Genomic DNA, 17,167 nt, shown 5'->3' with positions numbered 1-17,167 from the left:
CTTCTTCTTTCTAGATATTTCTCATTAGACACTCCACGTGGTGTTAACGTTTTTCCATAGTCTTAAAACCCTAATGTCACTGTTTCCATGTCAGCTGTAAATGGCAGACTTCGTCGTCTGCTAAAAAGACTGTTGGTATCTAATCTTCAACACATGTCGTTAACTTTGATGAAATAACTTCGTTGTAATGTCAACGTGCAATTCTAAGCAGATGTTGACGTAGGGTAAAATGTAGTTAGTGTACATTTCTCAGTAATGGGCTGGCTTAAAGCTAAATGAAAATTCACTCGTTCCTTGTTCAACGAAATTAGCAAGTTCTACGTTTTTTCAATGTTTCACTCCACATATCAGATCACTTACGAAACTAATAAATAACATTACGGTGTATTGGTCTTGTTCCTTTGGTAATGCAGATCTGGACGGTGGTTTAACTACTATGTAAACAACACGTCTCAAAAGACAAATCTACAATACACAGAACGAACATTAATCCCGATGGGTAATAGTGCTATAAAAGACGCCCATAATTCTGGCACAGATAAGCTTCTCGTATAAATTTCCGCTGCTCAGACAGCTGAGCGTCCTTCATCGTGCATACTGCTTGAGACCTTTCACAGTCTCACAGATGCCTGTGCACTGCCCGTAAAATCTGATCGATGATGACCACCAGTAAACCGAAACTCGCAGGAAGGTATTCGAATGACGGATATATGAATACTACACTGACGCTTTGGGTGTGAACACTGAACTTGCAGAACAGCAGCAGGAATCGGTGTCACAGTCTACTCGGGAACGCCGAAGATGACGCTGCACTGGTTTACTGAAGCACGGCGCTTGCGCTAGTGCTTGTCGGTTAACGGTCGTTATGCAACACGATTTATCGGTGCCGATTACGTTATCACGACACGAGGGCAACACACTACTATCAAAGACCTTTGGAAACAACGGCTACTTATCGAGTCTTTTCCCGAGCAGTCTTTTCGGTGCCGCCCTCAATTTTTCACACATAGTGGTGCCGCTGTTAGAAGCTTCAATATCTTCGTCTTTTCGCTGCTCAATCTAATCTACATGAATGACCCTTCGCCTGCTATTTCTGTTCCATTCACCCACACCTGGAAGCTCGTCACGCGTCCCTCCCATATCGACAACTTAGCATGGCTGGGATTCAAGGACAAGTAAAAAATTTTAAGGGACATCATGGTCGCCTTATTACCTTTAGCATGTTGTTCTCGCTAACAGCCTCAGTCGCCATTAACCCAATGAACGTGTGTAGCGGCTTGATACAATTTATGTAAAAGATGATAATGTTAAATATCTAGGAGAAAATGAATTACCTTTTTTCTAGGCAATCTACTTTGACGTCTGTCTTCTTACTCTTCGTTCAGAGCTTTGCTACATTTACATGTCACGTGGTATTATCCTAGCAGCTGTGATATTAACAATATACACGGGAAGTATTTTATATCAAGAAAATTATTCGCTTCCCGGGAAACATTTCGTTCTTACGATTACAGTCCAAGACCGTTACAGTCCAAGACCGATCAGTCTCTACTTCAGGAGATGTTGAACTCTCACGACGTTGTCTGTGCTTTTTACGCTGCTGATAGCTCTATCGAGAAAGAATTATCTTCAACGGAAGGTAAGTATCACCACTGTTTATTTTCTCAGTTCTTATCTCTTGGGAGTTGAGCCATGGAGACTTACACGAATCTACTAAGTCATAGGATAACAGAAGCTGCGCGTGGCAGATAATAAAGTACACTCTTGAGTAACACCCGTACTACGCCTATTGGCAATTGACAAATGAAGGTGGTCTGGAAACCAACACGAGATTCTTTTGCTTTATCCTCGTGTGCTACGGGTGAACCGTTCCTTCCACTGTGAGCTGCTGAGAATTTTCACGACGATGTGTTAATATGAAAGCCCCGAAGCGTCGCTTCTAACCACAACTGCACCACCTGCTCACAAAACATCTTTCCAGTCTGAAAGAACAGATATTCTGTTATCTATGTTGCTTTTACCGTCTTAATAACCTTCATCCAGCAAGGCGGTTGCTGTTAGCTACTACTGATTATAATATTCTAATACACCATACCTAATACCTCATACATTTCATTTCATAAAACTATGAGTACTACGAGCTAAGCAAGATATTTGATCCGAATTATTTGCCACCAAAATCGGGATTAGTGTACGGAGCTCTGAGTTTACCAGAGACACTGAATTAATCTCAAGTAACGCATCAAGACAATGCGAGTGGCGCGAAACCATTGTCGGCCTGTATGTTCCATACTTGTTAACTCACTCTCATATCCTGTTTTACAAAACGCTACAACTTACACTGCTCTGTGCACCGAAGAAACGTCCCACCTCTATTTCTGAGACAGAGCACACTTTTCCTTCAAGAAACCTTTACTCATCACCCCCTCCCTACCACCGAGGGAGGTGAAAAAGCAACAAATAAACAGTGTAACCTCCATTAAAAGAGGAATGTATTTTCTCTTTAAACACACACGTCGTGACGCGAAATTTCGAAGATACCCTCTACCCACAGTTGTTCAATATTATCCTCCCTCTTCTGCTGCCTCGAGTGATACATTTCGATACGTTTTGAGCCAATAAATTACGTTCTTTTGTGTTAGAGTTTTACACTCACTAATGTATAGCCTAACCGAGCCGCTTTCCTTACCTCAGGTAGATCTGCTTGAGAGCAACGCCACTGTTCACACATTGTTTCGGAAGTGCAAACTGTTCCAGCAGAGTCTCCCATTCTGAACGGCTGTTCACCTGTGAACATAAGAAAATGGTGTCACATGAAAATAAAAAAAATGCGATGTTATGGAGCGTCAGCAGTCAGTACCACACCAGTAACTATCAAGTTCTCAACTGAATCGGGTTATCAGAGAGTGAGCACAATCTCGTATTGGGCAACTACGCAGAAAGAAATCGGCCCTGGACTTTTCAATGGAACTATCAAGGCATTTGCTTTATGCTATTGAGGGAAACCTGATCTCGATGGTCGGGCAGGAGACCAGTGCTGTGTGGCACCTGGTCAACGATCGCCGAACGAGAAGGGTTAGTATGCAGCTGAAGTGTACCACTGCAAATTAGTACGACTCTTCTCTTTATCGACGAGTTCTGCACCACAAGGTATAACAAATGTGTCTAAGATTTTACCAGACGTACTCATCTTCTATCTGTCCAACTTTTGGAACGATTGCGCCAGAGCATGCAGGATAGTAAGTTAGGTGGTCGCTGAAGTCTGAATTTGTTACTCTGCATTTGTGAACGGATGACTCGTCTTTTGCATTCACTTCTCTACTACGGGAAGGAATGTTACTTTAGAACTACGCCAGTTTATAGGAATAGTTGGAACGAAGAGTCAAAAAGTAAGGGAATTCTGCAATTTCTCGCCGTTGGGCTTCGTAACATCCAGGGCTAAGTTACTGTCTTCTGCAACAGTTCTATACAACGTGTCACTCTTATTCCCACGTTAGTCGTTGTATTGTAGCAGACCGCGAAACATTGCAACTCCATTGTCGATCTGCACCAAGGAGTAAATTAGGGATGTGATTTGCTATTTGTTCGTGAAAGGTGTTAAGCCTGCATTATCGAATGCAAGCGCAGTATGATAACAGCTGTTTATCGCGAAGTATGATCTACGAACGGATAGGGCACTTCAAACAGGGAAGAACTTCTCTCTGTGACGAGGAAAGCTCGTGCAGGGCATCGACGTCAACAACTGACCACAATTTGGAAGTCGTTGAGGGTATGGTGATGGAAAACAGACGAATCACAGCGGAAGAATTTGCTAATAATTTACTATTAGTCACGATTCAGCGTATTACATCTTAGACGACAGGTTAAATATTCGGAAAATGGGTACTGACAGAATTGTCAGCGGAGCATAAGACGCGAAGGATGGATATCTCTCGTAAACATTTGGCCCGTTTACCACCGCGAGGGAGATGGATTTTTACAGCAAATCGTTACTGTAGAAGAAAAGTGGGTACATCTTCATGAATCCGTATGGCTGCGAGCATGGTTTGAAAAACACCAATCACGACCAGAAGCTAAATTTAAACTTCAGCCATCAGCTGATAAGATTATGCTAACAATGTTCTGGCTCTTGGGAGGTGTGGTAGCCGCTCATTTTACCCCAAAAGGCGAAATTGTGGACAGTGAGAACTATTGGGATGTGTTGGGAGCTAAGCTGAAACCTGCAATTAGTGCCAAACGTCGCAGGAAGCTGCGAAAAGGTATCACCCTGTAGCAGATAACACTCTGCCATATTTTGCCAAACGGACGGCCGAAACAATAAAGGAGGTGGGATTCGAATTGCTGGAACATCCGCCATGCAGTTCAGACCTGGCTCCGAGCGATTTCCATATGTTTGACCAATGAAGGAAGCGCTCAGATTTGCAACCGATGCAGAAGTCACTGATGCGGTGCAAAATTGGTAACAGGTGCAACCAAAAAACTTTTTTCCGATGGAATCAAAAAAAATTTGTGAAACGCTGGACAAAGTTCATTCAAAGTGCAGGGACGTTATGTAGAAAAATAACGTATATTTCAGTTTTCTCCTATCAGAATAAATATTCTTTTTATCAAAAGTCCCTTTACTTTTTGGCTTCCTCTCGTATATCTCTAACATTTACTTTAAAAACGACCGTGAATCTCCCAAAAAAAAAAAAAACTTGGTTGTAACACAATAACTGGCGTGTTCGTCATATAGATCAACAAAGTGCTTGGCCAAATATGGGTTGTCTCGTGTTAGAATATTATCAGTGCATGGAGTGGATAGCACCGTCTTCATGTTAACTAGTCCTTGGTCGACGTTTTACAGCTCGCGATTCACCCTAGACTTGTGGCGAGAACAGTTTCAAAGGATAGTGGTTTTCCCCCCTCTGACGCCATCACATGTCAGGGTAGCCGAAATGATATATTCTGTCACAAAGATACTATTTCTAAATTTTGAATATTTAAAATATATTTGTCGTTAAAAACTAAATTCTTCGTCTGCATGTGTGTTTACATATTTTATTTATGCCACGTCTAGCAAGATGTGCGGCAAGCAATTACATATTTGTTTTGGTCAATAGACATCGTAAGTCATGCTCTTAAATTAATTTGGTTCCTTGCTTTTGTTTCCACTGCTACCCCAGTCTGAAGCCTTACTTCCCCATCTGTGAATTGTATGAATGGAGTCTGCATTCTAATGATAGTCCTTACCATAGTCTTGGTTACTGGCCGCCGAAATTTCGCTAAAATAGTGGCAGTTTTATTTTATCAAAATTTGTTTTTAATGTGGTATCTTCACCGGAGCCAAGAAATTGGTCTTTGTTTCGACCTTCACTATACAAAAAAACTTCCTCTGTTCACTGAAATCAAACTGTTTATTTGGTATTAAAATTTATTACTGATGACACGCATTGATTTCTGCCACTGGATGGGTAGCAAAATAAACAAAGGAATAAAAATGGCCCGCAGTGTTCTCCTTAAATTAAATAAGCCTTCAATTCGTCTGAAATGTGACAATCAAAGTATATTACGAATCTGGATATGTAACAAGAAAACCATTCGAAATTTTAGGCTTTCTCAATAAACAATTCAGAAGCGAGTTACAAAGTCAGTGAAAAAAGAAAAAGAAATCAAGAAATTGTGTAAGTGGAAGATTTCCAATAATGAAACTGTTTTTGGTAAGACATGAAAGCAAGCGATTCAATGGTACCTCGTCAGTGGAAATTCTTTGCTGGATTCCAAGAAATAAGAAATGTCGGAGACGACGATCTGATGATAGGCGGACAGATGAATCAGAAAACATGCAGGAGCAACACGCATATTTAAAGTCCCGGAGAAACCCTTTATACAGAATTAATGTAAAACTCTGGGTAATGCTACTGCTGATCTATTAAATTGGATGAGTCGATACCCGAGATTATGATAGAAAAATAATTTGGTAGTCATTAAACAATATACGAGCTTATTTGCTCATAGGGTCCCCCACAGCCCAATGCTCGAAACTAAAAATGTTGGAGCTGGAATTAACAGGAGTGTTGATAATCCCTGCTCGAGTTTTCTTCGCTAGTATCGAGTGTAAGTGTCGAAACTGTGAATGGTGAAACACTTGCGAGGTTCGCATTGTAGAACCAGAAATACAAAATCTATCACCGTTTTGGCCAAAGTAGTGAAGGCAGTGACAGTTGCCGACTAGATTGGCCGAGCGGTTCTAGGCGCTACAGTCTCGAGCTGCGTGACCGCTACGGTCGCAGGTTCGAATCCTGCCTCGGGCATGGATGTGTGTGATGTCCTTAGGTTAGTTAGGTTTAAGTAGTTCTAAGTTCTAGGGGACTGATGACCTTAGAAGTTAAGTCCCATAGTGCTTAAAGCCATTAAGGACACCACACGCTTCCATGCCCAAGGCGGGATTCGAACCTGCGACCGTTGCGGTCGCTCAGTTCCAGACTGTAGCGCCTAGAACCCCTCGGCCACACCGGCCGGCAAATGTGGAAACAGCACATAACTAAAATGGTTTATTTTCACAGTAACAATTGTTAAAGTAAATTGCAATAAGTAACAGGTAAAGTAATAATTGTAATAAGTAACACGAATTTATATTGGAACCGATAAATATCAGTTTCACTGAGTTTGCTAACTACGTACGGCGATTGAAAATATTCTCTTTTATCTATAGTTATTTTCTTACTATTTTCGCTACAGTTGTAACTCTATGACGAAAAGAAAACTATAACATTCTAAATGACTGGTAGACAAGCGTCTGAAAAGGAACTGGAATTATGTAAAGAACATGCATCTTTTTCTCTTTAATTCATAGAATATACAGGGTGTTACAAAAAGGTACGGCCAAACTTTCAGGAAACATTCCTCACACACAAATATGGAAAAGATGTTATGTGGACATGTGTCCGGAAACGCTTAATTTCCATGTTAGAGCTCATTTTAGTTTCGTCCACCTACGCTCAATGGAGCACTTATCACGATTTCATACGTGATACTCTACCTGTGCTGCTAGAACAGTGCCTTTACAAGTACGACACAACATGTGGTTCATGTACGAAGGAGCTCCTGCACGTATCAGTCGAAGTGTTCGTACGCTTCTCAACAACAGATTCGGTGACCGATGGATTGGTAGAGGCGGACGAATTCCATGGCCTCCACGCTCTCCTGACCTCAACCGCCTTGACTTTCATGTATGGGGGCATTTGAAAGCTCTTGTCTACGCAACACCGGTACCAAATGTAGAGACTCTTCGTGCTCGTATTGTGGACGGCTGTGATACAATACGCCATTCTCCAGGCCTGCATCAGCGCATCAGGGATTCCATTCGACGAAGGGTGGATGCATGTATCCTCGCTAACGAAGGACATTTTGAACATTTTCTGTAACAAAGTGTTTGAAGTCACGCTGGTACGTTCTCTTGTTGTGTGTTTCATTCCATGATTAATGTGATTTGAAGAGAAGTAATAAAATGAGCTCTAACATGGAAAGTAAGCGTTTCCGGACACATGTCCACATAACATATTTTCTTTCGTTGTGTGTGAGGAATGTTTCCTGAAAGTTTGGCCGTACCTTTTTGTAACACCCTGTATATAGTAACGCAGTGTGGCTTCCTTCCAAGATTAACGCATTGCCAAATGCACGTAGCTTTCTTTTTCAGCAATTGTAAATTGAAATCGTACAAAATAGCCACACTGTTCAGTAATCAGCTCTACGCTGTTATCAAAGTTCCGTCATGAACGTCTCATAAAAGGTAAGAGCCACACTTTACTTTTAGTCGCCATTACCGTCGACGCTACAATCGTTTATAGCAGCTGCAACATAAACGTAAGCTCAGACGAGCTGTTGCAAGTTGGTAGCGCCAACTGATCGGCCAACTCGCGCGCCGCCAATCCAACAATGACAAGAAGGACGGTACTGTCATCTAGCCTTACTGCTCAGAATAGTAATTTACAAGGCACTGTCCAGCTCGCGCTAGCTGGTGACCAATACTTCCAGTCACCGGGATGCTTTCTAAATTGGCTTCCGACACTGGTTCCCCCAGACGCTGCAGCCGTGTCACCATGTGGAGCGCCCCAGCGCGGCGCGCCGGCTCCGCAGCGCGCGGGCGCGGTGTAAGGTTACTCGGCCGTCACTGTTGCCAAGTCTGGGCGGCGGCGGCTGCTGGCTGGCTGGCTGGCTGGCTGGCTGGCTGCGCGGCGGGAAAGCGCCCAGCTCACTCAGCGCAGCGCAGCCAACACTACTCTGCATCACTCACTACATCAAGCGGCAGACGCGTGCCACTCGGCGCTACCGTATAATACACTTGAAACCCGCCGCGCACCTGACATCGAGTGCAACTGTTCGCTGCCCGTGATGCTCATTACAACTGCTATTTCTGGGCCCTTTTGGTAGCCCCAAATAGCAGCCAGCCGTGTTTGTCGAAAAAATTATGGGAACTTAGGTCCACCTATTATGAAAGCTGTTTTGAACACAGCGTCTTTCTGTCGTATTAGAGTGTAAATTGACTGAGCTTGAAGTAATAACTAATGTTATGAAATGTCTGTAGTGATTATTGTTGTTGTTGTTGTTGTTGTTGTGGTCTTCAGTCCTGAGACTGGTTTGATGCAGCTCTCCATGCTACTCTATCCTGTGTAAGCTTCTTCATCTCCCAGTACGTACTGCAACCTACATCCTTCTGAATCTGTTTAGAGTATTCATCTCTTGGTCTCCCTTTACGATTTTTACCCTCCACTCTGCCCTCCAATACTAAATTTGTGATCCTTTGATGCCTCAGAATGTGTCCTACCAACCGATCCCTTCTTCTAGTCACAAACTCCTCCCCAATCCTATTCAATACCCCCTCATTAGTTATCTGATCTACCCATCTAATCTTCAGCATTCTTTTGTAGCACCACATTTCGAAATCTTCTATTCTCTTCTTGTCCAAACTATTTATCGTCCATGTTTCACTTCCATTCATGGCTACACTCCATACAAATACTTTCAGAAATGAGTTCCTGGCACTTAAATCTATACTCGATGTTAACAAATTTCTCTTCTTCAGAAACGCTTTCCTTGCCATTGCCAGTCTACATTTTATATCCTCTCTACTTCGTCCGTCATCAGTTATTTTGCTCCCCAAATAGCAAAACTCCTTTACTACTTTAAGTGTCTCATTTCCCAATCTAATTCCCTCAGCATCACTTAATTCGACGACATTCCATTATCCTCGTTTTGGTTTTGTTGATGTTCATCTTATACCCTCCTTTCAAGACACTGTCCATTCCGTTCAACTGCTCTTCCAAGTAGTGATTATTACCCATTTTCTAGAATGCTGGGTTTCACTGGACATAATTTACATTATTGTAGATATAACGGAATGACGTTATTTTGAGTTTGTTTGCCGAGTTCACAAATCTGTAAACGTACTTTTGTTCAGCGCAGACAGCAAGCCAGACAATAATGGAAAAGAACAACCTACAGATCCAAACATTCGATAAAATACGGCGAGGAATCACAGAAACATAAAAGATTTTTAGGTCTGGTTTCATAACAAAAATAGTCTGCATTTTACAGAATTGTGTTAGAGTAACCACTGATGACAGCACAAAGGGGTGGTAAAACATGTTTGAAAATTTCAAATAACAAGTTATTTGCATAATAGGCGGACCTAAATTTCCATAATATTGCAGTTTAATTGCAATGTCTCTACATTTCATTATGAAAAGAAGTTTTCAATACACGGTACATTTTCACTGCAATGAATGGTGTCAGTAATGTCATTTCTGAGTAATATTTTCTGTACAGAAAGAAACGGTAGCCCACATTGCTTTTTATCAAATTGCGTACATGTTTGAACGACAATACCTAATTTCTGGGACTGTTTAGACAAAACTTAATTTTTTAAACCTAAAATCGTTTCGCTGATAATGTAGCCATTGCTATTTCGCTTTTACTTTAAAAGCACCGGAGTTCCACTACCTGCACGAGTTCCACGATATTACCCACTCACATTTCTTTCCCCCTAAATATCACTTCGCTGTTCAACGTTGTTTCCACGTGGAACATATCATTTTCAACACGAGCACTTGTTGTTATAGTAAATTGCTTTGGAGATAACTTTTTATGTTACTAAACTACAAGCTTTCGCTTTCGCGGAGACGGAAGAGGGCGTTAAAGTTAGTTATTTGATGACTCTTTTGAAAATTTAATCACACTTAAAAATATGGCTACTAGAACACTGTGAATGGATCACTAGAAGTATGACGATCAAATATTCCCATACCTAAGTGATCATTTTGTTTTGTTTACTCTGGTCTGCTGGTCGAGTTTCCTTTCCTCTAAACGTTACTGTACACACTGTTTCACGGAAATTCACATTTAATTATGTACCCTGACATGCTCTATCGTTACAACATCTTATTTATTTCACGATTTATAATCTATGAATCGTTAACTTTGAATACTGAGACGTGATTATGGTGCTCTGTCGAGCATTGTGTTGTAATGAGTGTAAAAAAACTCTGTCAAACATTTTGTTTTCTGTGATTGTGGGTTAACCTCTTGGGTTTTCTTTCATTCTTATTTTGTGGTGAGTTTGTTTATGGTGTTTTTGTATTGATTCTCCCTACAGTAAAGAAGCGGTAACATCAGAATGAATGCCGGCGAGCTCGGTGACTTCCAACGTAGACTAGTCATTGAATGTCATGGGAGTGACAAATCAACCAGGGACTCTTCAGCCCTTCTAAAGCTGCCCGAGTCGACTGTTGAGCGATGTGAATGTGAAGTGGCAACGCGAAGGAACGATCTCAGCTGAACGAAGACCAGGTAGACATCATGTACTGAAGACGGCCAGAAACCATCGAGCATTATTAAGAGTGGTTATAATAAATTGCATGAAATCAGCGGATCACTCAAGAGTTACAAAGTGTTACATCAGTCCAGATAGCACAACGATTGTGTGTAGGGAGTTAAAAGGAATGGGATGCAAAAAGAGCGACGCTGCTGGAGAGTGGATGAGTGGAAAGGAGTTATTTGGAGTGATGAATCACGCCTGGAGAACGTTACCTGCCATCACGTGTAACGCCAACAGCGAAGTACAGAAGAGGTGACGTTACGGTAAGGGGATGATTCTCGTTGTTGGGTGTGGTACCGAACTGCGCTTAAGCAAACGCTTTATAAGGAAGATTACAAACACATTTTATAGTACTGTGTACTGCATACAGTAGATGAACGGTTTGGAGACGATGATTAATTGTATCAGCATGACAATACATCATGTCATAAAGCAACATCTGTGAGGCAATAGTTTGTGGACAACAATATCCCTGAAGTGGAGTGGCCTCTCCAAAGTACAGGCCTGAACCCAATGGAACACTTGTGGGACATGATGGAACATCGACTTCGCTCCAGGCCCAGCATCTAACATCATTACCGCTCTGGTTTCGGGTCTCGAGGAAGAATAGGCTGCGATTTCTTCAAAGACATTCAGACACCCCACTGAAAGTGTGTCTGGCAGATTTCAAGCCGTCATAAAGGTGAAGGGCGTACACATCCCGTATTAATGTTCACTAATTGGTGTACGGATACTTTTGATGGGTTAGTCTATTTAAACAATACTTAAATAGTGAAACACTGAAATAATTATTAATTTTCGATAAGAAAATAAAAAGTAACTATAGTAATATCTGAGTATACTATAAATCAGGAACAAAATAAATAACAATGCAAACAGTAACAATGCAAACATTACACAAAAATTAGTGCTACGGGGTTTATACAAGACAAATTCTCAAGGAGGACGTCACCACATTTCTGAGTCTTCCAGTCCACATAACATACGAGTATAATGACCTGCTGTACTGGGGTCAAAGCACTGTCGTAAATCCATTTATACATACATATGCAAAACGTAAAAGTTACTACTCAGACACACAAATTCCGGCAACATTTTACCACCACCAATCGACAAAAAGAAAATGTTTCTGATCACAGATTCGCAGTAGCGTTTCACATTTGCGTCAGTTCGGCACTACTGTTCATAGTGTGACTGTATAGACGCAACTAAAACTCAAAACCCTTAATGCCTCACTGTTGACCCTGCTCCTATGTGCCTTCATACGGCAATATTTATTTGGGATCTTTTTCTATCAAACGAACAGAGACAGACAAGAGCATTTGCAGGATTATCTTTTCGGTTTCTTTCTTAACCAGCTACATGGTGAAATACTGATAAAATGAGAAAATTTTTAACACGCTCAAAAATCTGACAAATATTACTCTCTTCGCCCCTATTCGTTTCCTCCCTCCCTCCCTCTCCGCAGTAAGCACAATGATTTCCAATACACTTGCCGATGTATACAATCAGCGAATACAATCAGCAAGAACATGAAGTTGAATAACATGCATAGGCTTCTTTAGTTGCTCGCAAAACACTGTATCAACTGGAGCATGACAACGAAATGGCTGTTGTGCTCGCATTTCATCATCACTTCTATCACTGCCTCCCATTCACGTAGACAACTATGAAAGATGCAGAACCAACAGACTTTGTCATCATCGCCGGCCGTCGCAACTAGGCGCACGTTGCCTTCAACTTAGAAGCGGCCTCGCGCTCGCGGGGGCCAAGCTGTGACAGCACAGTTACGTAACCTTTGTGGATGACGTCACGGCGCCGCCTCCGCGGCCAGCGTGACCTTGCTTGAAGCGACCTAAGTATTTCAGATGCTCTCTCACGGGCTCGATGCCAAGGAAGAGTACTTCCGCCGGCAATACGCTGTCGTCTCTCCCCTGCAACTCCCTTCCAAACAAACCACGCTTGTTATCTGTCCCCCGCCGCTCCGTATCCGCTACCTTATCGCTCACTTGCTAACGAACACCACAAAGATGCGGTACAGTGGTCTCCAAATAACTGTTTCAAAACTTTTCTGCTGCCCAAATACTTTAAATATCTTTTCTTATAGATCTAACAATTACTTAGTCAAAAAACAACACACACACACACACAGACACAGACACAGACACAGACACACACACACACACACACACACACACACACACACACACGAGAGAGAGAGAGAGTGCTGAGAAAAACTGTTTCAATTTACAGTAACTTCATACTGGCATCTTTATTGGCGCTGTTATATGATGGAAATGTGTTTTTCCAAACAGAGATGGTATCTCTAATGTTATGTTCGGGTAAAGTAATTAATAATTAAAAGCTAGAAACCCATGCTTTAAAAAACGATGTGAAAGATACTAAAATGGCACACTTTTTTTAAACTCACATTAACATTATCTTGTTTGCATATAACACGCGCAGTTCTACATTTCACAATACTAATGCATCATTCTAAAACAATAATGTTTGATGGCCCATTCATTCGTAGTTTTGACCGTCGTTCTTTAGAGCCCACTTCAAAATTTCTTGGCAGAAAGAATGATACGAGTTCGCCAAACTGACAATGTTTTGAAATTCTGCCACGTCCTTGATTGTATTGGTCTTAATTGGAACCTGTCCTGATAGAAAAGGCTACCTCTTCTGGCGCAGCCAGTGGATCTCGTTGCAAGTGCACGAGAGAAGTGTGCCTAATCAGTCCATTGACCGCCGCTGAAGCCGTCATACAACTCTTTCTGTATCATCAAAGACAAAATGTTGGGTTTCTCCATGAATTCTTTTCTTTCTGTTCAACGCCTTCCACCACGACTTCGAGCAGTAACATCATCCCTAACAAGAAAATTTTGTAAGAATAACTTTTTTGGCGTCATGCATAGTGAACCATCTGCCCTGTTTCCCTAGTATCCTTTTTATAATGTCGAAAGCTCTATAAAGCTCTATCACAGGCTAAAAAAAAACTGTATCCTCACTGGAAAGCGACGTTGAATTTTGTTGAATCTCCCAGAACCGGTAAGCACAACAGAAATTTGCTGAGAATGGGATTCTTATTCTGAGCTGGGCAGTTGTCTGATAATAGACGAAGATCAGTGCATTCTTGTGGTACTTCTTTGTACAATCATTTATGAATAAGCCCATTTCACTTAAACTTTTGTTGCTTTCGATCCGGCCGGCCGGAGTGGCCGAGCGGTTCGAGGCGCTACAGTCTGGAACCGCGCGACCGCTACGGTCGCAGGTTCGAATCCTGCCTCGGGCATGGATGTGTGTGATGTCCTTAGGTTAGTTAGGTTTAAATAGTTCTAAGTTCTAGGGGACTGATGACCTGAGAAGTTAAGTCCCATAGTGCTCAGAGCCATTTTTTTGCTTTCGATCCTCATGGTAGACACATACCGTGCTTGTATGTCTTCATATAGTGTAAGCAATCTGAGAGTAAGTTGCCTTAGATAAAACACAACTAGGAAGACATTTTGCATGCATTCTACACACAAAGAAAAGTCTAAATTTTCAGCTTCTGTATTCTCGCGTTGAAGAGCTGTATATAATTTCTGCTCTTTCGCTTATAAAGAAACATGTCACAACATTCCCGTTGTTTATTTATTTATTTATTTATTTTCGAATTACAACATACCTTTTTAACACTGAAGTACTGACAGTATTACAAAGAATCCGTAAAAACTTATGACAACCAATAATGCGCGCTTAACAACAGTCAGCGATAGCAACGAAACATTTGCCTGTCATCAGCACTGGTAATGTCATCTAGGGGTGCGAGTACAAAGTATTAAACGATATGCAGCATCATCAGTGTTGTTATCTAAGTTTTATTTTCAAAGGGGCATGAGTCACGACTCATGTCTCTTTGCTCTGAACAGGATATGAGTCATTCACTGATTCGTCTAATAAGATAACATTGTTTTTCAGAATCCTATACAATGGACACTAACTGATGGAGCTTTACCCTCTTTAATGTCATGTGCATTTACATCTGACGCAATAGCAAACTCAAAATCATCATATCACAGACTGATGCCCGTTAAAAAAAATGCGATTCAACTGCTCTCTTCTGTTTTCAGCACCAATTCCCTGCATACAACTCCAGCACCTGCCATCACACACTCATGCCCGAGGGAGGTCTCGAACCTCCGACGGGACCAGCCGCGCGAACCGTGAAAGGCGCCAGAGACCGCACGGGTACCCCGCGCCGCACTCTTATCTGCCTGTGGCCATTTTCACTTTCTATTTAGGATATGTTCGGAGTGGACATTTCTAGTTATATTGTCACACTTAAATGTATTTAAGTGATTCATTACCCAGAATGATGTGATCCAGGCGATAATGATAGTTTCTTCTTCTTCTTCTTCTTCTTCTTCTTCTTCTTGCGTTACGGCTTCTGTAGGACCACGGGTAGCCCCTTCGTGGACTGCATTTTCCTCCTCTTCTCCCAGAACCTCTTCATTCTTTCTCTTCTCCTCTCCCGCTCTTCTTCCGAGATCTTCAGTTTCCGTTTCTCCTGGCGGCTCCACTGGTGACATTCTAATCTTTTCCTGTATTCTTCTCTGTCATTGATCTCCGGCATATTTGTCGGTGAATATTTGTTCCTCCAATTTTCCTTTTCTTCGACCTTGATCCCTAATTCCAACCAGCCCTTCCGAAATTCAACAATCCATTTGGTTCCTGTCTTTCCCCTTGTCCTCCCTGTTGTTTCCCACACTCTCTTCGTCATTCTGTCCATACAATGATAAGTTTGTATACACTGGAGAATTTTTATCATTGGATTATTCTGTGTGAAATACGTGACGTGCCTGCGTGGTTTTAGTATAAAGTCCGCACCTTTAGTCAATTTGTGCAATAAATTTATTTTATCGTAATATTCAGCTGAGTTTATCTTCAATGGTTATCCGATGTACCAATTTGATTCTCAGCATTCTTCTGTGGCAACTGATTCCAAAAGCTTCTATTCTATTCATTTCTTTTCTAAACTGTTTATCGTCCACGTGTCACCAAGCAAATACACCCAGGAACGATTTCCTAACATGTTCAATGTTGAATTTCTCTTCTTCAGGAACCATTTTCTTGCTACTGCTACTCTCCGTTGTTTATCCTCTACGTTTTGCCCACTACTAGCAAAACTCTTCTACTACTACTACTTTTAGTGTCTCATTCTCAAATCTAATGCCCTCTGCAACACCTGACTCCATTCGATTACACACCAACACCTTGTGTTTCGCTCTTATTAATGTTTATTTTATAATCTCTTTTTCGAGATACTACTCACTCAATAGATTAGACGGCCTGGCCAGCCCGGTGTTTTCCCTTTGGAAAGCGACAGTCCCCGGGGCGGCGCGCATGCGCACGGGCCGCCCGCCGCTGGGAGCGCCGCCGCCGCCGCCGCCGCGCCAGCGCAATCGATAGTCGCCGCCGGCCGCCGCCTGGCCACACCTCGCGCCTCTTGCCGCCTCTGGCTTCTGCTTCTGCCGCCACGGCCTCTCTCCACACCACAGCGCCGCCACGTTTCAAACACTCAATCCCACTTTGGTCCACGGCGCACGGACGTCAATTATCCACTTATATCACAACACCGGCGATGTCCTTCCAGCGCCGCACAAACAGACCCATTACCGGAAATCTACCGGTCCGTTCGGCCAGAGCGTCGAGCATGCGGATTCGTCTGAAGAGCGACAGAACGTCGCTATAAACCCATTTGGAGGCCAAACTATTGTTAGTTATCTAGTTACGGCCCTGTGTCCATTTACATGATTTTTACGAAGGGCTATACAGCACGAGTTGACAAACCTACCAAAGACAGTATACACACACTATGGACCAGTAGACCCTGGAAGGAGCGGCGAAAACTCTCTCCAAATGTTGTGTATCATAAAAGCAATGCAGTTTACAGAGAACATTAGACGCAGACTCTCTTGCAAGAAATTCACATTCCACATCGTACGTCCGAAACAGTGTCCCACTTTGCCCTAAGATTCTAAAAACGCACCACAAGAGTGTTCAATAATAAAGATACTGCTACCACCAATATAGAGACGTCGCTGCTTTACTTGTCACGATACTACTGCAATTGGCAAGTCGTTTCCTTCTTCCGAAATTAGAACCGATGTAATCAACCAGTTATTGTACGGCCTACACGTAAACGAGAACTTAAACAGTGCATGTGAAATTATATACTTTCGGTGGTATACCTAAATATTCAGTAACCAGTTGCATAAAGGAAATTTAATTTCTTAACCAATTTAGGGCATTTAGTGCCACCCTTAACAA

At 42.2% G+C, this 17,167-nt stretch overlaps 1 protein-coding gene across 8 annotated transcripts in view; it reads right to left on the bottom strand.

Annotated features, from left to right (window-relative positions):
- Positions 1–17,167, bottom strand: part of LOC126412823 (AT-rich interactive domain-containing protein 2-like) — a 323,653-nt gene that overhangs the window by 240,048 nt on the left and 66,438 nt on the right. For all 8 annotated transcript variants that reach the window (XM_050082643.1, XM_050082642.1, XM_050082640.1 and 5 more), the window contains exon 3: positions 2,690–2,787. In XM_050082643.1, the coding sequence (XP_049938600.1) occupies positions 2,690–2,787 (98 nt within the window). The remainder of the gene's footprint in view (positions 1–2,689; positions 2,788–17,167) is intronic.

The sequence above is a fragment of the Schistocerca serialis genome, chromosome 7 (assembly GCF_023864345.2).
Source record: "Schistocerca serialis cubense isolate TAMUIC-IGC-003099 chromosome 7, iqSchSeri2.2, whole genome shotgun sequence".
In the NCBI taxonomy this organism is placed as follows: Eukaryota; Metazoa; Arthropoda; class Insecta; order Orthoptera; family Acrididae; genus Schistocerca; species Schistocerca serialis.
Note: the sequence above shows the minus strand (reverse complement) of the source record. Positions and strands in the feature narration are given on the sequence as shown.